Consider the following 19,682-nt stretch of genomic DNA (forward strand, 5'->3'; position numbering starts at 1 on the left):
ATAGCAATTACAAACCAAAAAATTACAAACATAAATAGTAAAATTTGGAAGAAAACCCCCAAATTTTTCCTCTAAAAACACATAGAAAATTTACAACAAAGAAGAAGAAGAAGAAAATGGAGAGCTCTTTAAAGTGTAGAATGTGTAGTGTAACCTCCCCCAAAATTAAGCACACCAAATGGTCTTGAAAATTCCCTATTTATAGCCAAAATGAGAGTATTAAAAAAATAAATTTAAATTAGTTAAATTGATTAAATTAATAATAATATGGCAAATATGAGATAAATTATAGGGTGTAATTATGATGTTTTGGGGTAAAATGTGTAGAAAAGTTTGGGTAAAAAATGACATTTTTGGACAAGGGGACAAAGGGACATATATGCTTTTGTTGGGCTAAAAAATGGTGAGAAAGAAAATGAAGGTGGCTGGGTTGTGTGGCAGGCGTGTATGGGTAGGGAGTAGGGCTGGCAATTTTCGATACGACACGACTCGAAAACTACACGAAATAAATGGGTTTGGGTGACACATTTAATTTTTGTGTCATAATCGTGTCGACACGTTTAACACGTTTATTAAACGTGTCATTTTCGGGTCAACCTGCTTAACCCGAAAATGACACGCTTAAGACACGTTTAAGATTATATAAACATTTTAATTTATTTATATTATGTTAATCGTGTCAATTTCGTGTCGCGTCATTACACGTTTAATTGTGCATTAATCGTGTCAGTTTTAGACTTGTGTCAAATGACAAATTTATTAAACGTGTTATCGTGTCGACATGTATGACCCGCTAAGATAATCGTGTCGTGTACGGGTTTGGATTTCTGACACGAATAATAATCGTGTCGTGTACGGGTTTACTCTAATCGTGTCGTGTCATAATCGTGTCGACACGATTATGATACGATAACACGAATTGCCACCCCTAGTAGGGAGCAAGGATGCAGGTTGGTTTCGGGCCTGGGCCCGTGGGAAGCTTCTGTGGCATCAAGCTGGTGGAGATTGAAGGCTTTAGCTGGCTGCTATGATGGCTGAAGGAGGCTGCTGAGGCTGCCTTGCGTGGGCCTGGGCAGCTGGACAAGTGGAAGGTCCATGGTGGCTTTGGGCTTGTGGCTGGTGGAAGCTTGGGTCTTTATTTTCATATTTGCCACATTTGTTTCTTTCTTTTTCTTGGCTTTCAAGAGCAAAAAAAAAATATAGCATAGTTCCTACAAAATAAATATAAATTAAGTCATGATAAAATATTTTTAATTATAAAATAAATCATATTAATTCTTTGAAAAATATAAATTACAACTTAATTTAATTTAACATTTAGTTTCAATAAAACACATTTTTTTTTACCTCAAACTAAACAACAATAATTCAAATCTACAGCATATTACAACAAAATAACTTTAAAAATACCCAAAATTCTATAAAATCAAAATAAACCCAATAAATTCAAAATTACTTTAAAACTTAATAAATCAATTAAAAACTCATGAATTAAGCAATAATTAGCACATAAAAAGTGGTAGAATAACTATATTTTGTAGAGTTGTCAGCCAAATATACCCATAACGGGCCAAATTACAAAAATTGTCATTTTAATCAGAAATTGACCCATATACATATTTAATACACATAAACATGCATATTAAGTCATATTATAATATAACTCATATAATCACTTATTGAAACACATATATATCACATAATCACATAATTTATATAATTTGTCATCCTGGCCCCCTAATCAAGGCGCTAAACCTTATTAGGTAATTTGGGACGTTATAAGTATCCCCTCCTTATAGGAATTTCGTCCTCGAAGTTTTACCTGAATAGCCCAGGATATAGATCTTGCATATCTGATTCTAGTTCTCAGGTCGCTCCCGCGACCTTACTGTTTCTGTATAATACCTTAACCAAATGTATAGTTTCACTACTCAAAACCTTGTCATTTCTGTCTCATATCTGGACTGACTGTTCCTCACAGGATAACTCACCCTCCAATCTCTATAAGGCTGGGAGTCTCATTGTAAAGGGTTCGATTTTTTAGAGGGAAAATACTTTGTACTCAGAGCAATCTAAACGCTGTTTGAGAATACATCATTGGAACTTGCCTCAACAAGCTTCCAATCCACTTAATACCAGAGACTCGTGGACTGGGATTCTTTTATAACCTGAACCACGTAAAATCATTTGTGTAATAGTAACAGTCACAGATTAGAAGGGTGTTACAGAAACATATCGATGCATAATAAGGTTTATTCTTAGCTACTCATTGACGTACTATCAAAGCATTATTGAAACCCTTCGATATAGATTCTCTTCAACCTTTGCTATGCATCAAACACAACATTATCGATACATATCCAACTATATCCCTAACAATATAAAACTAACCATTGAGGACCCCTCGAAATCATTCCCAATATAAATCTATAGGTACAGTCACTCTGGGTGTGAGGTTTCGGGCTATTGGTGACGAGCGGAGGTGTGTTCAGGTAAGAGGAGTATTTTGGTCCACTTTGAATTATTAAGCATGTTTTACCCTCATGGAAACTTAAATTTGAGTAATAACCAAGTTTGGTCTTTTCTATTGCTAATAAATGCCATGTTTTACCCATGTTAATTGTGGACCAATCTGGCTCAGCCCACATAGTTAGACAGACTACGTTTCTACTTGGGCAACTTCCTGTCCGACCCCCTTTTTATAGGGTTGGGCTGCATTTGCATCACCCTGTCCCCCGTCGACCATCAACTCAGCTGTATAGTAATATGGAGGTCAAACTGGATACCTAAAACTTCAGCCACATTATCAGTAAAGTTATAAGAGACCAAGCTGCTCAAAGGAGCCCTCCATATAGTCACGAATAACGTTACCAATCCAACAAAATTACAGCCATTCACACAGTAAATGTTAAAATTGATAGTGTGAAAAGTTAATATTAATCTCAAATGATTCGAGGGCCTACCATAGACATTATAGAGAGCCAATACAAACATTTCGCTGACATGAGGATTCAGAAGGTCCCGCCCGAGTCATCGCCAGTGGCCACCACTCCGAATAGTAACGTATCACATCGTGTTATTACTTACATCTTATACATATTTTTATTTTTCTTGGAATTATAGTTTAAATTTGTTGGCTGATAAATGTTATCTACATTTTCTTTAAAGTAAATAATTACTTTTATTTATTGTGCAAATGATAGAATTATGCAAACGTAAATTGGTATTTACATACAAAAATATCTAAGAAATGTGAAGTTAAAATACATGATAATATCATGGCGCCATAAAATTTGATAGGCTACGAAAATAGATTGGACGCTATGATAATGAACAATTTGGTCGTATGTTAGTAACGTAACAAAAAAAATATGCCTCTTCTATATAAAAAAGTGGGTAGGTATTTAGCAGTTTTTTATTTTTATTTTTTATTAATTTTAACAGAATATTTTTATATTTAAAATTATATTGTAAACACTACTTAAATTTAAATAAATAAATAAATAATTAAACAAATTAAAATATGATATTTTTGAGATATTTTACAATGATAATTATTTAAAAATAATAAAATTATATATTTTATAACTTAAATAAAATTTAATTAAACTTAAACTTAATATTATATTAAATATATAATATTTAATCTTTTGTTGTCACTACTAAATTAAAAAATTTGAACAAACATAAACTTAAACAAAAATAAATAAATTAATTAATTAAAATATGATATTTTAAAGATATTTTATGATAATTTAAATAATTAAATAATATTTATTTAAAAATAATAAATGCATACATCATTTTTTTTTCTTATAAATTTGTTTATAATTTTATTTTTTATCAAGTGATTGGAGCTCTTTTTCTTCATCAAATTTATTAAAGGATATTGTGAGTTACAATATAAACTAAAAATAGTTGATGCATGTATATACTATTGTCTACACTATGACTTTTTCTATTCTTATTTTACTTTTATTATTAAAATATTTTTAAATATTATTATATTTTATATATATCATATAATCATGTAAATAAATATATATATATTTATGTCATCCTTGTGTTTAGATATTATATATGTAGATATTATTAATATAAATCTATATATATACTATAAAATTATAATTCATTCTATTATATATATTTAAAAAAAATAAAAACTGTAAACTAATTTTTATTAAAATTATTGACAATATTTACATCTTTACAATTAATCTGACAATATTTACAATTTTAAAATTAAGTAAATGTGCATTCCATGTTGCTTTCACCTTGTATAAAAGACATGAATAAATAATTTAGACCAATAATAGTATGGTAGCAAATATAAAAAATAAATTAAATAACGATATAAATTAAATGACATTCATTAAAATACCAACCACACATACAATTACTCTATTTTTGTGGGGCAAAATATATTAGGCATAGTGTCAGAATTTTAACTATTGTACCATATTTTTCCAAAAATAACTATCGTACCATACTTGATAATCCTTTTTACAACTATTCCTGACTATATCAATTAAATAAGGTTATTTTAATTTCATAACAAAAATGAAATATATAAATATCGATTATACTTAAACCTTTACATCGATAGATATGAGTCATATCATACTATTATATCATATTATAGATACAGATTGAGAATATTAAAAAAAAAACTACAAATAGAGGCACACTCTACGGAGTAAGTAGTAGTAGAGGCTAGTTAGGTAGTTGCATGAATGAAACGTACAATCACATAGGTAGTAAGGGGCGAAACGGTGCGTTTTGGTGCTGACGGGCCTACCTAACTGACTAACTGCCGCGTGTCTCGTCCAGTCGATTTATCATGTAGAGCGCGTTACTGGTAACCCTAGCGACGTTGGTGATCTTCCGCTTCACATCGGTCTTCATCTTCACTTGCAGCTCTTTGAACCCCTCCAGACACGTGTCCTCGTTCGTCAAAGCGGCGCTCACCCACGTCTGCGCGTTGCTCATCTGCCACCGGAACGTCTCCCACCGCAGGTGCTGCAGCTCCGACAACGTCTTGCTCAGATCCTCCACCGAGTCCGAGATCTGCTCCACGCAGTCTCCCAGCGCCGCTCTCTGACGCTTCGATCCGAACGATCCCCTGGCCGTCCGGGTTAGGAACTTGGAGATTCGGCTGGCGCGCGCCAGGCTCACGTTGACGGCGGCTTGGGCTAGATCTCGGGGCGTCCTGGCGGGGCCCGAGTACGTCGAGAGGGTACGGAGGCAGAGGTTCGGGTAGTTGGCGTGCACGCATGATGTACGGACGAGATCCGAGGCCGGCGTTGGAGAGTCATGGTGGCTCCGCTTCTTGCCGGAAACGGAGTACGACGGTGAAAGGAGTACGAGGATGAAAAGAATGAGGGAGAGGGGAGACATGGACTGAGAAGAGTAGTAGCGACTGGCGTTGGGAGTGTATGTCAGTGAGAGTGTTTTTTTCTCTCTTTTTTTTGTGTTTTTGTCTTTATAAATAAAATAAAATGGATAGTGTGGCACAAGTGGAGCGGTGGGTTTGTTTTATAGTTTTTTTTAGTAAAAAAATAATATAAATAATAGTTTTTGGATACTATTTGATGGTCATACATATATACACTCTCTCCAATCGATTGGGTAGTGATTTACTATATTGCCCTTCATATTGTAATCTTTGAGTGATGGAACATGGGCAGGTGCGTGAGAAATACAGAAGAGATATGGTTATTAATGGCATTTAACAATTTTTTTAAGGGAGCATTTAATAACTATTTTTTTTTGAAAGGGAATAGCCTTTAACAACTTTGTCCGCTTACTTTTTTATCGATTAAAGTAAGAGATACTAATATTAATGGCATTTATGATGTAATACACATAATATTATAGTATTAATTCATATCTTTTCTTGTTGAATACAAAATAAAGAAGGAAAATATCTGTAAATTACAATAAGTACAAAATGTATAATGTTTATCCCTAAAAAAATGTTTACTAGTGTAAACATCTGCTTTCCTCATTTCTTGTCTATTATCTATTACGGACCCTTTATTAATAAAAGAGTTTTAATTGAATGTAATATTTTTTTTTAAATATTAATTATATGTTATAGTTTTTATTTAGTATTTACTTCTTTATTAGAGTATAGGACATAATAAAGACATAAAACAATAAAGAAAATAAGATTTTTATTCACACTAAACTTGCACATAATATTATGCTACAAATATATATATAAATCACATAATTCAAAACAATTAGATCTAATTTAAAAATATATTGATGACTAAAATTAATTAGATATATAATATGTGAGTATCCCTAATATTATTTACTGTAGTAATTTAGAGTGATAATTAAGCTCTAAACCACTACAGTAAACATTATACTTTAAGTATTGTAATTTTACAAGTTTTATTCAACAAAAGAAATCATAAAAACAATATCATATATGAAAATTAAATTGAAATTTCTTTAATTTTAGGTAATAAATACTATATATTTCAGTTTAAAATTGATATGTAATCTAAGGAGAAAAGACAATTTAAATGTAATACTATGTTTTAAAAAAAATTAAATATTCTTATTAGGTCAATATTTATAAAATTTTAAAACTAAATAAACTAATATCACAATAATTTAATAAATAAATAAATAGTAATTTATTATCTTTCAAATTCTTTTCTCATTCCGACTCATATTTTTTGGTATAAGATTGCAATTATTACACTGCCAGTTTTCACAGCAAGAATACGAAGAAAAAGTCGGCACCATAAATCTAGTACTACATTTATTACTTACCAATTATCGATTCTCCCCCCAACCAAACTAAAGTCCTCTTCTCTGTGATCTCGATATTTTCAACTATTTGAATATATAATTGTTTTGCAATAAATAAATCAATGGGATCATCTATTATTAATTTATGTTGAAAATTGTCAATTTGTAGTTCTGTTCATCCCCATTAATGACCTAAACTCGGGTCCTTCAAATTACTTTTAGCTCATTCGCAAATCAAATACGAAAGAACCTTTTTTTACTCTATATATTATCTTTATTTATGCATGTCTCCACAATGTCATATACTAAGGAATGCTCATGGCCAAACCAATCAAAAGATGATGGTACCTCTTTCCATATTAAATATTTAATTTAAACTCATGTTTTATTTATAAAAAAAATACATAAGGTACTCTATTGGGTTTCACGTGTGTATAGCATAAAATATATAGCACAAAATTAATCACAGTTTTGGCATATTCTAAGTGCGCGCGATATTAATAATAGGAAATTACATCTGAGTTTTTTTCTCAAATTTTGAAAAATGTGATAATTGTTTTCCTTAAGTTTTTTTATGACATATATTTTTTTTACATTTTTATGAGAGTATTTTTTCCATATATTTATAAAATTTTGTTTGTATACCATATTTTCTTTTATACATTTTCGTAGTTTGTTTTGAGATTATTTTTATCATTCATAGTTTATAAAATATTTATTTTACATAATTCTTTGAAGAAGAAAAAAACTTATAGACCTTCATCACCATACATTTTATTCTCATTTTTTTTTCTTTTCTTTTATTTTTTCTCTTGTTCAATTAATATTTTATGCGCAATAACTCGTTACCACTTTCAAAACAATTTTGATTTTTTTTTGTGATTGTAATCCCGTGCCACTGTTAGTTTTTTTTAGGGATGTGTGGTAACTGGTTACAACAATAAAATTCAGTTTTATTTTTAAGTGATGTTGTAGTAACTAGTTACAGCTATAAAAATAATTGTGATGTGTAACGCCCTGGTTACCCTAGAACAGTTACGGTGAACTGGAAATTTGACTCGCTACCCGAGTCATTTGGTTAAAAACGTGATCTAAGTGTTATTATCAGGTTAAGGTGAAAAATCAGTAAAAAGGAAAGGGTACATTTCATTAAGTAAACAAACTGCTCATGAGCCTTTCAAAATGTTTACAAGTAGTTCGTAATACAAAAGAGTCGCTGCAGTTCCAAATTTACAATCCCCGCCGGCATAAGCGGAAAAAATAGGGTAAACCCCTAGTCCCTCTGAGAACTCCTTGACCGTGGCGGTCAAGCGGCCCTGTATGTACACCACATTGCCCAAGCTCTCCACTCAGGGTTGGCTAAGTTTTTCCTTCCCTTTACCTGCACCACGTAGCACCCATGAGCCAGGGCCCAACAAGAAAACACAATAAGACATGATATGATATCAACAGCGATCATAATAACCATTCAGGACTATCAGTCCGGTAAATAGGTGACAATAGCCAAAAGTCACAATAATGAGCATCGCTCCCTCTGGCCACGTGACGATAGGGTCACTAGGGCTTAACTGATAAGTGATTCTTTCATAAGCTTGTTTAGGACAGGTGCATGGTGATTGGTCACCAACATAACCTTCCTCTCGACTCTAGAGTCGAAACTATGGACAACGTCCCTTAGCCACGTGACAAACGGTCACCGGGGTCATATACCTTGGCTATAGTCTTCTGGTCGTAGACCAGGCAAGCGCTTATAAGTTCTTCGACCTAAGGGTCGGTCCCACATTAATGCCATAGAGCCATTCAATGCGTGATCATCGACTTTAGAGTCGGTCCCACATTAATGCCATAGAGCCATTCAATGCGTGATCATCGACTTTAGAGTCGGTCCCTGACTAGTCAGTGTCATAAACAGGTAATCAGCGTTCACTAGCATTAAATATGCAATCCACGTTCACACATATCAACCAACATGCCTCAATATCAAACCATGCATGTCATATACCTGTACAGGGTGCAACTGTATCCATACACTGTTTTCTTACCTCAAGTTCGAGCGAGAAGTATGATAAAGACGACCCCTGAGAACGATCGATCTTTTAGTTCCTTAGCGGTTACCTAATCACAACCAATTATAACCTCCATTAATGAGAATCCATAATAATAGGGTCTTAACCTAAGCACTACCCTCGGGACCTCGAAACATGCCCACATGGTGAGTAGATTCGATCCCGGGCCTTAAGGATTGAAACCCCAAGTCAAAAACCCTTAAAAACACTCAAAACGGGGTTTGAAAGGAACAGGGTAGCGCTACAGCGCTCAACCCCTAGCGCCATAGCGCTCTACTCAGAACCTCCCAAAAGCCAAAAAGCCTCCTGAGGAGCGCTATAGCGCCCTAGGGTGGGCGCTGTAGCGCTACCTCCAGGCCCAAACTCCCCTGAACCGACCTTCTTCAACTCCTTCGATTCTAACTCGATTTCCAAGCTTCCAAAGCCTATTCTTGACGCCAAATGAACCCAAAAACCATCCCAACACACCCCAAACATCACAAGCATGGGAACCCTAGCCAAAACTCCCAACAAAACCATGAATTCATCCTAGGAATCTCAGCTGCAAAACAAAACCAAAACAGAGCAAACCAGAGAAAACCATGGTTAGAAACTTACCCAAAGCTTGGCCTAGGATGCTCTTCAATGGTGGAACACACCCCTAAACTCCCAAGGCTTGCTTCCTAAGCTTGAGTCCTCAAAATTGGTTCAAAAACCACAAAGAACAGTGAGGAGAAGAAGGTACGGGAGAACTCTTTGCACACTCTGTTTTTCCACTACTTTCTTCAGCCATCAAGAGTTATATCTATCCTAGGGGTGAAATGTCCATTTTACCCCTAGGTCAATTAATACTTCCTAAAGGCTCCCAAGGGAATTTTTGGTACTTCCCTCCTAACTTGTTAATCATAATTAACGCTCTTCAATTCCCGCTATTCTCAAAAATCATAAACACCAATAATTCACATGCCGTTACCCTTTATCTCCCGGTAACGCTCCAATCACCAAAATCACCCCGAGACTCAACCCAAGTCCCGACACTTAAACCTGTTGTGACTAGACCGCTAATCAATATTCTACGATCGTCTCATGTCGAACATCTCGAGCAAACCCACATCATAATGTGGTCTCAACATATATCATCGACATGCATACAATTAACATTATATTATAATATAATTCTCATAAACATGCATAAACACGCATAAACACATTTAATGGCGTAATTAAGCAATTATGGCCCTCCCAGCCTACTAATCCAGCCGTTAAACCACACTAGGGAATCCGGGGCATTACATGATGTTTTTAGTAATGTATCATTATCAAAATATCAACTGATTTGTAACTGGTTACTTAGTGAGATTTGGAAAAGAAAAAAAAATTGATATGAAAAAAATAAACTAAATTGATCGCGAAGGTAACTAGTTACAACTAGGTTTGAAAAACAAAATAGATGTAAAAAAAAACTAGTTGCGATGGTAACCGGTTACTTAGCCAGACGTGGAAACAAATATGATCACAAGCAAAAAAGCTAAACACTAATCATAATCGTAACTGGTTACAGATTCAGATCTAAAAAAAAGAACTAATTGCCATGATACATGTTTACTTAGTGAGCTGTGAAAACAAAATCAGATCTAAATTAACCATTATTGTAACTAATTATAGCTAGATCTATAAAAAATCAAATATGAATAAAAATAATTAGACGTCATTGTACCCGGTTACTTAAACAGATCTGGAAAAAAAAAACTAAGAAATCATAACAGATTGTGACTGTAACCGATTACAGTTAGGTTTAGAAGTAAGAAAAATTAAATATGAAGTGCAAAATCATATTTGAAATGACAAAACCATATGTGAAAAAGAAGAAGAACAACAAAGAGAATAAAAATAAAACTAGATCTGAAAAATAAAAAGAAGAACAAGAACAAGAACAAGAGGAGCGGAGGTACGTCACAATCAGGGGCGGGGGTAGAGGTGCGTCGTCGTTGTCAGGGGCGGGGGCAGAGGTAGCATCATTAGCGGATGGCTGAGATGAGAGAACCAAATGAGAGAGGAGAGAGGAAAAATGAGAAGAGAGAGAGATGCCGTGAGGGAGAGAAAGGAGAGAGTAAGAGAGAGTTTTGTGTATTTATGATTATGGTAATATATTTTTTAGGCTATTTAGGATTTTTACCCCCCGAACTATTACTACTACCGTATCGTGCCCCCTAATTTTTTTAGGCCGTTAAAAATTCCCCCCGAAATATTCACAGTAATGTAAAGAAGGACTTCCGTTAGCTTTCAACATATGTGGCTAACAGATTGCTGACATGGCTCTTTACATGCTGATGTGTCTTGGCCATGTCAGCGCCATGTGTGTAATTTTATTGTTTTTAAATATGATTTTAATTTTTTTTAATGTATAAAAAATGGTTTAATTGATTAATTATATTTTTTAGTGTTTAATTCATTAATTTTTAATATGATTATAGATTTTTTAATTTAAAATTACACACATGGCGCTGACATGACCAAGACACATCAGCATGTAAAGAGCCATGTCAGCATTTTGTTAGCCACATGTGTTGAAAGTTAACAAAAGTCATTCTTTACATTACTGTGAATATTTCGGGGGGAATTTTTAACGGCCTGAAAAAATTAGGGGGCACGATACGATAGTGGTAATAGTTCGGGGGTAAAAATCCTAAATAGCCTATTTTTTATATTCTATGGAATTACCATATTTTAATATATTTTTTTCCAAAACTTACTATATTTTATATAATTATTCTTTTCTGATAAATATAAATATAGAAACTATATTTATTTTAACCATATTTATGTAAATTTCTCTATTAATAATTATGTATATATTCAGCAGAATCTAAAAATAAGATAAATTAGGTGAAATGTTCAATTTATTTTCATAAATAACGAAAACCCCCTTTATTTTTATATAAAATCTTAAATTAAAACCCAAGTTCACTTTAAAAGAAAATAAAAAATATAAACTAAGTTAGGAAAGTCTTTTAACACATAAGATGAGTAAGATACGTACCCACATACCATACAATCACCTAAAAAAGAAGAAGAAAAAAAACAAAAATGGTATGAATTATATATTAAAAGGGGGTTATATTTGCACCCAAAAATTTAATTAGTACACCCGTTTTTATTAAAAATTAATATATATATATATTTAAACTTTTGCTTACATTTTTCGATTTTTTTTCCTTTTCTATATTCTAAAAAATACATATAAATAATATATATTTTAAATATTTAAATAAAAAAATTAAAACAAAAAATATATAAAAAATTGTTAAAATAAGAGTTTTTTATGCAAAATTATACATTATTTAAAAAAAATTATGAAAACAATATAAAATAAAATTATTGAAATTAACAAAAATAAAAATAAAAGAATGTCAAAAAAATTATTGAGAAAAATTGTTAGAAATGATTTCAAATATTTTTTTTAATTAATGGGATGCCTGTATATATTATTGGGGTATAAATATTGTAGCCATATGTTTTCCCACTATTTCTTTAACTTTTTTCTCCAGCCTAATTTTGACTTGTTGCATGTTAAAGTTGACCCAAGAGTGAAGTTCGATAGTTTATAATAATTAGGTGATAAAAATAAGGGTTTATGTCTTTTTAGACTCTGTGTTTTATCTCATTATTTGTTTGGATCTAGTATTTTGATAAATTATTTTTTGGATCTTGTATTTTATAAAATAGTTCAAATAGACTCTTAAATCTGATTTTGATCAAAGTTTTTTGAACTAAAATTACAAATAATTCATCAAACTAACAACTCAGAACAAAAATATAGTCATTCTGTTTAAGAACTGTATTGTTATATTTAATTTTTTGTTAATCAAAATCAGATTTAGAGACCTATTTGAACCATTTTATAAAATACAAGGTCCAAAAAATAATTTGTCAAAACACAGATTTCAAATAAATAATGAGGCAAAACACAGGGTCTAAAAATGTATAAACTCTAAAAAAAAATATGTGGCATTAGCATGCTTATTAAACTACACATAATTGGGTTCTACCCTAAAAATGTGAATGGTTTAAATGCATATGTGCATTTTGATTATGTAAAATAGTGTGTGCTTATCATTATTAAAAAAAAGAGAGATTTTTGTTAGATTGACAAATAAGCATTTCATTCAAACAATTTTTTTAAAAATAAATATCTATTTAATGCACTCACCAGGCGGTTCCAATAGTGGTGGATAGGAGAAATTAATACAAAGTAGATATATAGTAGTCTGACAGCTGGCAAGGCTGATTGCGGAGAGGGTGTGTTTTCATGGATATTGGTTTGGTGGCATGAACTTGATCTTCTTTTAATTTGTTCAGATATGAGAAATAAAAATCCATGGATTTTATTTTCCAAGTGTGGGTCCATAATTTTTACTACTATTAAATTAGTGTATAAATATACATACATATTGTATTATAATATTATATTATATATTGAAAGCACAAAGATGGAAATATTTGGCTGCCAGATTTGAGACATTTAATTAGAAATTGAGTTTCCATGGTCATCGATTGTGATATTTATAGATATGCACATACATGGAAGCAAAGCATGTGCAAAACAGTCTGCCAGGGGCTCCAATTGATTGCCAACCCTAGATAGAACTTGCGAAGATGTGTAATATTCACAAACAATCATGCACATGCAAGAAGGACCTAGAAGAACCCTTTTCCAATTTGCCATCTTCAGGTTCTACTGTACAATTCTAGACATAAATTCCTTTAACTCTCTTAATAATTAAGCATAGAGTATTATTATTATATTATTATTATTAATCTTCTTAAGATTACATGGGGGACAAGAGTGTGATCGATCACACACACCAAATTAAATTAAATTAGCACAGTGTTATGGTGACATAAGGGCACTATTTTACGCCCTTATATCAAGTCCTGATGATTCAACATGAATCTCAGACGAATAGTAGTTGATATATTTAAAAAAAAATAAAAATGGCTCACAATTGATTGATATACGGATGGGATTTGAGAATATGCATGTGATAAATATTTAATATTAAACAGTTGTTTGTCTGGTTTAACTAAAACACCATCAAGCTGTGTGTTGCATTAGGAGTTATATTAGGAATAAGAGGAGGCGTAATATAATATGGTTAGTAGGAGAGCCCCAAGATATTATAGGACAAGTAAAGTGGTGCGCGGCGCAATCGATCGGTCCCATGGGCGCAGCTGCGTATACATATAGTCCCATATGTCGTTGACGAGCGTGGCTGGGGCACGTTGATAAAAGTTTTGGAGGACAGGGCTGCATGTGACTCTCACGAGTCTTCGTTGCCCATTACCACTAATACAGACCCCACTGCCACCCATTTTTAACATAACAAGCCCTCCACTCCTCACTACCACGACATGGGTCCCTTCCCATTTATGAAACATTGCATGGTTGTACATATTACTAATACACACCACATTATACTACCGGTCATGGTATATATTGCTGGCATAATGGCAAAAGAACCTACCAAAGAGCCTCGTCAGTGTTTCTGCCCATTCTTTGACTCAGTAGGATCTTGTTAACTCGTGTAATTTTTTTGGGAGAGGTAAATTTTTTTGTGATCACTCAGACTTTGTCTTCTTTCTAAAGTAGTTTTAGTCATATTTTCGCAAAAAGAAAAAAAAAAAAAGATATGGATTCCTACTAGTAGCCGCAATGAAGTTGAAATAATTATCTCTCTTGTTTTAGGTTGAAGACTAGTGGCACTTGGTGAACACCCTAGTATAGTCAGGGATACATGTCCCTTATTATCATTTTACTTATGGTTCTAGTAGATTTTTTAAATGACGCTAATTAAGGCGTAAAGACACATTACAACGCATTATAAGATTAAAATTAAAATATCTTAAATGAAGAATTTGAATATTTCTTAGTAAAACAAATCTATATATATATAAATGAGAACTTCAACGTTATTATGTGACACTCTAAAATCTCTTCAAATCACTTTTTTTATTTTCTTATTTAATTTAATTTTTTTATTCATTTTTTATTTTCTAAAATATCTTAACAATTGAAAATATCAATATATATACATATTAATTTGATTAAAAACTTATTTAGTTTAAATATCTTAACTACTTTTTTATTGAAAAATACTAAAAAAATTAATTAAAAATTACGTAATAATTTTCGATTATCTATATATCTATTTTTCTTATTATATTATAATTATATTTTTTTTATTCCAAAGTGAATAATTTTACAAAATATTTATATCTATATCTATATATAAATGAGAAGGTGGCATCCTATATTTTTTACAATCTATTTTTACTATTTTGTGAGAATTTTATATTGTGTCCAAAAAAAATATATACATACATATATACGTACATCAACCCTTCAACAAATGTAACAGAATTAACTAAATTAATACATATACTTATATATACATTGATTCTAATATAGTCATACGTAACAGTAGTTATCCAATAATAATAGCATGAAAGAGATATCAATGAGAATGGTCACATATGGTTTAACTAAACAGTTCACAATTAGATTTTATTATATTATTATATCATTTTATAATTAACATTTTACAATCTAAAGTATCTAATTTTTTATTTTCTTTAATATTTTATTAATTTTTTCAGTTTTAACCCATAAAAAGTATGCCGTTACAAAATAATATGTTGCTTTTGCAGGCAGTTCTCTTCCTTAGAAAGAGAACTACCTTGATATTGGTAAGAACATATAATACCTGAATATTAATGAGAATTAAAATTTATTATCGGGTGTTGAATCGCTTGATGCTGTCATTTTTATTTAAAATTCTAATTATTATTATTTTCACTAAAGAAAGTAAACTCTGAGTATATCGATTTACACTGTATATATGAATTTTAAAGAACCCACAGACCAAATTTTTAATTTTTATTTTCGCTATGTAATTCAGTAAATATTAAATCTATATCTTTATATCTATATCTATATCTATATCTATATATATAAATGAGAGTTTCGATGAGATTATGTAAGACTCTAAAATTTATTCAAAGCACTCTTTCTATTTTCTCATTTAATCTAATTTTTATTCATTTTCTATTTTCTAAAATATCTTAACAATTAAAAATATTAATATATATATACATATTAATTTAATTAAAATTTTAATTTGCTTAAATATCTTAATTACTTAATCATTGAAAAATACTAAAAAAAATTAATTAAAAATTACATAATAGTTTTCGGTTCTCTATATATCTATTTTTCTGATTATATTATAATTATGTTTTTTATTCAAAAGTGAATAATTTTACAAAATATTATAATTATTATCATCAATCATCAATATTTATAATTGTATTTTTCTCTTATTTGATATTTTACTAAGCTTGTGAAAATAAGATATTACTAATGGAATTATTTGGATTTGTGATTTGTTTTCACTATAATAAATAAATATTTTATAGATTGTAATTTTAGTGGACATTCCCGCAGCAACAAAAGATGCGGAGGTTGATGTAAAACACGAAAAATTCTTTTTAGAAATAAGGAACACATTATGAATGAAAAATAATATTACTAAAAATAAAATAATGCACAACAACAAAAATAATAAATGTTTATTTAAATTATTTATGTTTTTTTTTAATTTAAATGTAATAGTTTTACAAAAATATATATTAACAACATGTATAATTTAATTTAAATTTGATTTATTTCAACGATGTATATTTTGAATTTAAATTTGATTAGATATTTTATTACAGCAACTATTTAATTAAATTATAAATATAAGTAAACAATATTTATTTCTCATTTTTCATATTACTTTTTTAATTTATAACTATTAATTTATTAAGGAATTTTTTTTATCTATTTTGTCTGTTCTCTTTTTTCTCATTTTTATTTTAATAAAAATTATAATAGATAAAAATATCTACATATAATAATAATAATATTAATATTAATAATAATAAAATCTATCTATTTATATTTTAACTTTTTGACAAAATACAGGATCCAAATTTTAACTTTTAACAATAAAATATTCAAACGGGTAATCAACCAAATTATACGTGTTGACGCCGTTTTTCGTCAAACAGTGAAAGAAGAGCACAAAAACAATAATAAATAATGGCCAAATACAATAAAACAAATCAAACACGCGATTTTTACGTGGTTCAGCAGTTAAATCTGCCTAGTCCACGAGTCTCTGTTATTAAACTCAAGATTATCTCTGAAAATTCTTAAACATGAATTCTTCAGAGTTTTTTCTCCAGGATCAGAATTTCGGTCTTTTGGAAGAATTCTATTTTCGAGATAGTAAACTATTGGACTCATCCAGGTCGGCTCTGTTTCAATCATACACACATCTTCCTCGTCTGGCTCAGTAATGCTGGGTATTGATAGGTGTTCAACGGGTACAACATTCAGTTCTTCATTTTCGGCGGAAGTGGCGAGTCGAGCTAAGGCATCTGCGTTTGAGTTTTGTTCTCGGGGAAACTGTTCGATTGCGTAAAATTCGAAATACTCCAATGCGGATTTTTCCTTTTCCAGATAAGCTGCCATTCTTGTGCCACGAGCCTGGTATTCTCCCAAGATTTGATTAACCACGAGCTGGGAGTCACTATAGCAATGTATAGCTTTGGCTTTGAGCTCTTTTGCTATTCGTAGTCCCGCGAGTAGAGCCTCGTACTCAGCTTCATTATTAGATGCTTTAAAGCCAAATCTTAAAGCAGAGTGAAATTTTCTCCCTGCAGGAGTGATCAGGATAACTCCTGCCCCCGCTCCATTTTCATTTGACGAGCCGTCGACGTAAAGTTTCCATAGCTCGTGGGCCGTGGTTATTACCTCGTCGTCGGCTATCCCAGTACATTCCACTATAAAGTCCGCCAATGCTTGTGCCTTAATGGTCGTTCTTGGATGGTAGGTGATCTCGAACTGTCCGAGCTCAACAGCCCATTTAAGGAGTCGATCTGACGCTTCTGGTTTAGACAGGACCTGCCTAAGTGGTTGATCTGTCAGTACATGGATGGGATGTGCCTGAAAATAGGGGCGGAGCTTACGAGAAGAATGAATTAGACTGAGGGCGAGTTTCTCCATCAATGGATACCTTGACTCTGCCCCCAGTAATCTCTTACTGATGTAATAGACGGGTTTCTGCACCCTCTCTTCCTCTCGAATGAGCACCGCGCTTATCGCGTGTTCGGTGGTTGAGAGGTATAGGTACAATACTTCTCCCGTTTCGGGTTTTGACAGGATGGGTGGTTCAGCGAGGTGTCTTTTGAGCTCCTGAAAGGTCAGCTCGCACTCCTCTGTCCATTCAAACTTCTTACTTCCTCTAAATAAGTTGAAGAATGGAAGGCCACGATCCGTTGACTTCGAGATGAATCTGCTCAGGGCGGCCATCCTGCCAGTCAAGCTTTGGACATCTTTATGCTTCCGAGGTGAAGGCATATCAATCAGGGCCTTTATTTTGTCGGGATTAGCCTCGATTCCACGAGAGTTGACAATGAAACCCAGAAATTTTCCCGAAGATACCCCAAAAGTGCACTTCTGAGGATTTAGCTTCATGTTGTATTTTCTGAGCACGCCAAAGCACTCTTCGAGGTCATCAACATGGTTCTTGTTAAGTTGAGACTTTACAAGCATGTCATCAACATAAACTTCCATGTTGTTCCCTATTTGCTCTGAAAACATCATGTTTACGAGTCGCTGATATGTAGCTCCAGCGTTCTTGAGCCCAAACTGCATAACATTATAACAGTATAGCCCTTTATCTGTGATGAAGCTCGTATGTTCTTGGTCGGGGGCATGCATGGGAATCTGGTTGTATCCAGAATATGCATCCATGAATGACATCAAGCCATGCCCCGTAGTGGCATCCACGAGCTGATCAATTCTTGGCAGCGGAAAGCAGTCTTTTGGACAAGCTTTGTTGAGATCCGAGTAGTCAATACAGGTTCTCCATGTCCCATTGGGCTTTGGGACCAACACTGGATTGGCTACCCAGTCAGGGTAAAAGGCATCCCTAATGAAATGGTTTGCTTTTAACCTGTCAACTTCCTCCTTTAATGCTTTCTTTCTGTCCTCGTCCAGCTGTCTTCGCTTTTGTTGCTTCGGGGGAAAGCTTTTGTCTATGTTTAATGCGTGGCTCGCAACATTCGGGCTTATCCCCACCATGTCTGAGTGTGACCATGCGAAGACATCCTGGTTTTTCTTCAGAAAGCAAATTAATTGCTATTTTGCCTCGTCTCGGAGGTGTTTTCCGACCTTCACCTTCTTCGAGGGATCAGCTTCCTCGAGCTGAATTTCTTCGAGCTCCTCTAAAGGTTCGAGGTCAATTTTCTCCTCAATCCTCGGGTCGATCTCTTCGTCAATTTCTAAGACTGTTCCATCTTTATTTTGTATGATAACGAGTGTTTGAGCGCTCGTTTGTTTCTTTCCCCTCAGAGAAATGCTATAACACTCCCTTCCTGCCAATTGATCTCCTTTTAATGTCCCGACTCCGCTTGGAGTTGGGAACTTAAAGGCCAGATGCCTCACAGATGAAACTGCCCCCAGCCCGACCAGGGCGGGTCTCCCGAGCAGTACATTGTAGGCAGATGGTAACTCTACTACCACGAACTCCATTATCTTGGTCACCGAGACCGGATAGTCTCCCAAGGTCACAGGGAGTTCAATGGATCCCATACAGGCAGTTCCTTCTCCTGAAAAGTCGTACAAAGTAGTTGCACACGCCTTCAGGTTGCGAAGGGAGAGTCCCATTTTCTCAAGGGTCGCCTTATAAAGAATGTTGACCGAGCTCCCATTATCTATGAGAACTCGGCGGACTCTTTTGTTGGCAAGCTGAAGAGTAA

The 19,682-nt window shown here is 32.9% G+C and overlaps 1 protein-coding gene across 1 annotated transcript; it reads right to left on the reverse strand.

The window, feature by feature from the left end:
- Positions 1 to 4,557: 4,557 nt before the first annotated feature.
- LOC133797341 (pectinesterase inhibitor 3) lies at positions 4,558 to 5,514 on the reverse strand. The gene has a single exon (XM_062235218.1). It carries the CDS (start codon positions 5,395 to 5,397, stop codon positions 4,807 to 4,809), a length of 591 nt encoding a protein of 196 aa, XP_062091202.1. The 5' UTR covers positions 5,398 to 5,514; the 3' UTR covers positions 4,558 to 4,806.
- Between the last annotated feature and the right edge of the window lie 14,168 nt (positions 5,515 to 19,682).

The sequence above is a fragment of the Humulus lupulus genome, chromosome 8, assembly GCF_963169125.1.
Source record: "Humulus lupulus chromosome 8, drHumLupu1.1, whole genome shotgun sequence".
Lineage (NCBI taxonomy): Eukaryota > Viridiplantae > Streptophyta > Magnoliopsida > Rosales > Cannabaceae > Humulus > Humulus lupulus.